The sequence below is a fragment of the Urocitellus parryii genome, chromosome 3, assembly GCF_045843805.1.
Source record: "Urocitellus parryii isolate mUroPar1 chromosome 3, mUroPar1.hap1, whole genome shotgun sequence".
In the NCBI taxonomy this organism is placed as follows: Eukaryota; Metazoa; Chordata; class Mammalia; order Rodentia; family Sciuridae; genus Urocitellus; species Urocitellus parryii.
Window position 1 is genome coordinate 205,915,165 of NC_135533.1, and position 6,041 is coordinate 205,921,205.

The 6,041-nt window shown below is 37.0% G+C and overlaps 1 protein-coding gene across 1 annotated transcript; it reads right to left on the reverse strand.

Annotated features, from left to right (window-relative positions):
• Nucleotides 1-579: 579 nt before the first annotated feature.
• Nucleotides 580-4,619, reverse strand: LOC113183569 (uncharacterized). The gene is made up of 6 exons (XM_077796487.1): nucleotides 4,586-4,619; nucleotides 4,320-4,377; nucleotides 3,161-3,610; nucleotides 2,433-3,076; nucleotides 2,115-2,264; nucleotides 580-698 (listed from the first exon to the last, which is right to left on the reverse strand). Exons 1-6 carry the CDS (start codon nucleotides 4,617-4,619, stop codon nucleotides 580-582), a joined length of 1,455 nt encoding a protein of 484 aa, XP_077652613.1.
• Nucleotides 4,620-6,041: the final 1,422 nt, after the last annotated feature.

Genomic DNA, 6,041 nt, shown 5'->3' on the forward strand with positions numbered 1-6,041 from the left:
TGCAGAGATCTACTTGAAAAATAAATTACTAGTGAACAGAATATAAAACTTGTGGGAAACCTCCAGGTAGTACATTTTCTGGAGACTTCTAAAGAAATTATTTTGCATCAAGCTCTTCATACTCATTACATTTTAGGATTCTGCTACAGGAGGAATTTTCATAGGCCTCTGAAACTATGTTACAACTGACAACTCCCTTCTAAGAATTTTTCACAATCACAGGGTTTTTATTTACTGTGATTTCTTACATGTGAACCAAATGGAGATCATTGCAAATCTCTTCTATTGTAGATTCCACTGCATACCGTGTTCATTTATATAGGTACACTGAACCAATTTGACGAGTTCCCCAGATCCTTTGCAATAATACAAGATATTGAAACTGCATACTCGTGTCTGCTAACAAGTTCACATGATAATAAAGACTTCCTGGGCTGGGGTTGGGGCTCAGCAGTAATGCACTTGCCTGGTATGTGGTTTCTATTTTCAGCACTGCATATAAATAAATAAAATAAAGGTCTATCTACAACTAAAAAAAAAATTTTTTTTAAAGACTTCCCATTTTTTCTGTATTCTGGGTTACTTTCCAGTGTGTTCTTTCATGTACTTGAAAGAATCGGAGAATAAAGGCTTTCCCACGTGGTTGACATCATTAAGGTTCCTCCTCACTGTGAAGTTTTTCATATTATCAAAGGGAACTGTAAACAGTAAAAGCTTTCTCATATTGCTTGCACTCATGGAGTTTCTCTCAAGTGTGAGTCCCTTGATGTTTGAGAAGGTAACTGGATGGGGTAAAGGCTTCATGGCTTTCTTTCATGTATTTTAGGGGGTACAGGAATTTCTGAAGGCTTTCCCACTGCTCACAAGCATGTTTTCATGCCACTGTGAATTCTTTTATGTTTGCTGAGGGAACTGGGCTCCCCATAGGCTTTGCTTGCATACATAGGGTTTTTCTCCAGTGTGCCTTATTTCATGTATTCTGAGTAAACAGGAATGAAGAAAAGCTTTCCCACATTGTTCACATGTATAGGGCTTCTCTCCACTGTGAATTTGTTCATGTTTTCTTCAGGAGCTGGAAGAACTAAAGCCCTTTCCACATTGCTTACATACATAAGGTTTCTCTCCATTGTGCATTATTTCATGTATTTGAAGGGATCTGGGGAGATGAAGTGTTTTCCCACATCGTTTACATGTATAGGGTTTCTCTTCACTGTGAATTTGTTCATGCTTTCTACAGGAGCTGGAAGAACTAAAGCCTTTTCCACATTGCTTACATACATAGGGTTTCTCCCCATTGTGTGTTATTTCATGCATTTGAAGGGATTTGGGGAAATGAAACACTTTCACACACTGTTTACATGTATATGGTTTCTCTCCACTGTGAATTTGTTCATGGATTTTAATGTAATAGGAAGAACTAAAGCCTTTTCCACATTGCTTACATATGTAGGGTTTCTTTCCACTATGAATTTGTTCATACATTTGAAGGGCACTGACAAAAGTAAAGGATTTCCCACATTGTTTACATATATAGGGTTTCTCTCCACTGTGAATTTGTTCATGGATCTTTATGTAACTAGAAGAACTAAAGCCTTTTCCACATTGCTTACACACATAAGGTTTCTCACCACTGTGAATTTGTTCATGTTTTTTCATGTGGCTGGAAGAATTAAAGCCTTTTCCACATTGCCTATATACATAGGGTTTCTTTCCACTGTGAACTTGCTCATGAATTTGAAGGGAACTGAGAAAAGGAAAGGATTTCCCACACTGTTTACATTTATAAGGTTTCTCTCCACTATGAATTCGTTCATGTGTTTTCATGTGGCTAGAAGTATTAAAGCCTCTTCCACATTGCTTACATACATACGGTTTCTCTCCACTGTGAATTTGTTCATGAATATTAAGGGAACTGAGAAAAGGAAAGGCTTTCCCACATTGTTTACGTTTATAAGGTTTCTGTCCACTATGAATTTGTTCATGTGTTTTCATGTGGCTAGAAGAACTTAAGCCTTTTCCATATTGCTTACACACCTAGGGATTCTTTCCAGTGTGCATTATTTCATGTCTTTTGACTAAATAAGAATGACTGAAAGCTTTCCCACATTCATTACATGTATAGGGTTTCTCTTCATTGTGAATTTGTTCATGTGTTTTCAGGCGGCTGGAAGTGCTAAAGCCTTTTCCACATTGTTTACATACATACAGCTTTTCTCCAGTATGTTTTTTTTCATGTATTCTGAGTGAATCTGAACGACTGAAAGCTTTCCCACATTGTTTACATGTATAGGGCTTCACTGCACTATGAATTTGTTCATGTCTTTTGAGGTACCTGGAAGAAATAAAGGCTTTTCCACACTGCTTACATGCATAGGGTTTCTCTCCACTGTGAATTCGTTCATGGATTTTAAAGAAAAAGGAAGTACTAAAGCCTTTCCCACATTGCTTACATACATAGGATTTCTTTCCACTGTGAATTTGTTCGTGAATTTGAAGAGAACTGAGAAAAGTAAAGGATTTTCCACATTGTTTACATATATAAGGTTTCTCTCCACTGTGAATTCGTTCATGGATTTTAATGTAACTTGAAGAACTAAAGGCTTTTCCACAGTGCTTACACACATGGGGTTTCTTGCCACTGTGAATTTGTTCATGTCTTTTCATGTCACTAGAAGAACCAAAGCTTTTTCCACATTGCTTACACACATAAGGTTTCTCTCCACTGTGAATTCGTTCATGGATTTTAAAGAAAAAGAAAGTTCTAAAGCCTTTTCCACATTGCTTACAAACATAAGGTTTCTTTTCACTGTGAATTTGTTTGTGCGTACGAAGAGAACCAATAAAAGTAAAGGATTTTCCACATTGCTTACATATATAAGGTTTCTCTCCACTGTGAATTCGTTCATGGATTTTAATGTAGCTGGTAGAACTAAAGGCTTTTCCACACTGCTTACACACATGGGGTTTCTTGCTACTGTGAATTTGTTCATGTCTTTTCATGTCACTAGAAGAACCAAAGCTTTTTCCACATTGCTTACACACATAAGATTTCTCTCCACTGTGAATTCGTTCATGGATTTTAAAGAAAAAGAAAGTTCTAAAGCCTTTTCCACATTGCTTACATACATAAGGTTTCTTTTCACTGTGAATTTGTTTGTGTGTACGAAGAGAACCAATAAAAGTAAAGGATTTTCCACATTGTTTACATATATAAGGTTTCTCTCCACTGTGAATTCGTTCATGGATTTTAATGTAGCTGGTAGAACTAAAGGCTTTTCCACAGTGCTTACACACATGGGGTTTCTCTCCTGTGTGAGTTCTTTTATGCTTCTGAAAACGTTGGGGATCATGTAAGGCTTTCCCATGTTCCTTATATTTATATGGCTTCTTTCCATGTTCGAGATACTCTTGTGCTTTGTGTCCAGTGTGAACTGTTAGGGGCACAGCTAGGGATGGATCAGCAATGAGGACATCTCCACACACATGGTGTTCACTAGGTTTTACTCCAGAAGAACTTCTCTTGTTTATGTGAGGATCTATGATCTGGCTGATGATTTTTCCACATTGACTATCTTCTTTCTGTTCACAGAGTCTCTCTAACACTTGACTTCTGCAAAGAATGAAAAGCACAATACGAATGATTTGTTTATTAATGATTTACCAGAAGAATTGGTTTTATTCTGTGTAATCTTTATTACTGAGCTACGTTAGTTTTTTTTAAGAATTTTTTTTTTCAGATAAGTTCTCAGGAAGTTGCTCATGCCTCACTAAAGTGTTGAGGCTGGCCTCCCTCTTATGATCTCCTGCCATATATTTCCAAGTTGCTAGGATTATGGGTGTGCACTACCACCCAGCTCCGTTTTCTTAATACCTCTTTTCCAAGTATTTTGTTAACTTTGAAGATGTTTATCGAATGTAGTTACAATTAAGCACTACTTATATGAAATGCATAAAACAAAATTCAGATTGGATATTGTGATATTTGCATATACATAGAAAGATATCTTCAAAATGGGTCCCATTTGAGGCCAATTTCATACATTTCTAATAATTTGTATATGGAACAGACTTTGTATATAATAAACTATTAGAAAGTGTCACTTATGATATCAAGTCAGTGTTCTAGATGGTGCCTATTCTGGAACATAATGGATTTTGAGTTTTCTAATTATGGATGCTCAACCTGTATGCACTGTTTAAGAAAACAGAGATAAAATCAACTTGAACCTTGGCATATATCATTTCCTTCTTTTCATGATTTTTTATAAGTTATTCCAAGATTTGTGAGGGATACTGCCTTCTCTAGTGAGTTCAATTACCTTAGATTTCCCTTGGAATTGTAGTGATCATCGATGGCCTGATTTTTCCATTGTTTTCCTAAAATGCAGACCCAGAAACATCATTATGACTCATTTCAACATTGCATAAAAGCTATTAGAGTCTTGCTGATCTGATGTATACTGTCACCATGCCAGTATATTCACCAAAATATGAGCTTTCCATTTTCTAGATCATGGAACAGAACTGATAAGCAAGTGATACCTGTTCTCTGATGGACTTAGTGAGGAAACTATGTCACCCTTACCTATAATGGTCAGGTTCCAGAAGGTTTCCTGCATCACATCTCTGAAGAGCTTCTTCTGGGAAGGATCCAGCAGAGCCCACTCCTCCAGGGTGAAGTTCACAGCCACATCCTCAAAGGTCACTGGCTCCTGAAATATCCCACAGGTATTCCCAGGAGGAAGGTGAGACACAGAGCACTGGAGACCTGCACTCACTTTGTGAGAATTTCATATGATAGTATGTCCTCCCAATACTCCATCTTACTCTCCAGCAAGGCTCACATCCTCTCACACTGAAATTCTGATGCTGGATCGCATCTACTGGTAGAGAAAAAGGGAGAACAGGAACACTGGCTGTGCTGCTGGGTCTCTCCCATTCTCTCTGTATGTGGGTCTCTAGCACTTCTCACAACAAAGTCCAACTATGTACTGTACTTAATAGTAGCTGTTCTGAGACAGCATATTCTTAGAAATGCTTGAGAAAAAACTTTGTTGGTATCTGGGAACTACTGTTGGAATGGACCTAAGTAGGTTAACTGCAAGGAGGGAACTGGGATTCTCAAGCAGGTTGTCCCAACAAAATGCGGACTGTTAAAGTCCTGTTGGTCCTCTATGTGTTTACAACGTTCTGACATGCTCGTCACAGGGTGCCTATCTCATCAGCCTCCCAAATACACTCTGGGTGATGAATCTCTAGTAAACTGGTCTGTTAGATCAGATCTAAAACCTTTTTTACAACTCCTTATTTAGGGAATTCAGTACATCCTTTGGGATTGCACTAAGGGACCAGCACTGGAAGCCTGTATGTTAGTTCCTGTATGTCAACCAGAATAAAAATAAATAAGATTCATGAAGGATAATTCATGAATAGGTAATCATTAACAATTTTCTTGTAGAATGTCAAAACCTAATACAATAAGGTAAAAAGAGGTACATGTCCTTAGAAAGATTCAGTGTCATCGAGATGTCACCTCTCACATGGACCTATAAAATTGCAAAATACCAATAACAAAACCTTTTCCTAAGAAAGCAAAAAGTAACGTATGCCAGGTGTAGTGACACATGCCTATAATCCCAGTGACTTAGACTTAGTGAGACCCTGTCTCAAAATTGTAAAAAAATAAGTAAAATAGATAGATTTTTAAAAAGGGATAGTGATATAGCTCAGTGCATTAGGGCCTCCGTCATCATTCCACAAAATAAAAGGACGAAAAAAAAAGGAAGAAAAGAATGAATGAAGGGAGGAAACAAAAGAAAAAAATAGTTTATAAATCTTCTAGGCATAATAAATATCTAACAATATTTAAACTCATTGGAATAATAAAGTGATCAATTGACTAATAAACACAAAACATTTTGAAGTCACACTATTTGGAAAAGTACACTATTAACAAAAGGATTAACAAATGATGAAAAAGAAAAGAGCACTCGTGCCCATATGTGAACAGAAAACTGATTCATGACACAGCAGCATTGAAC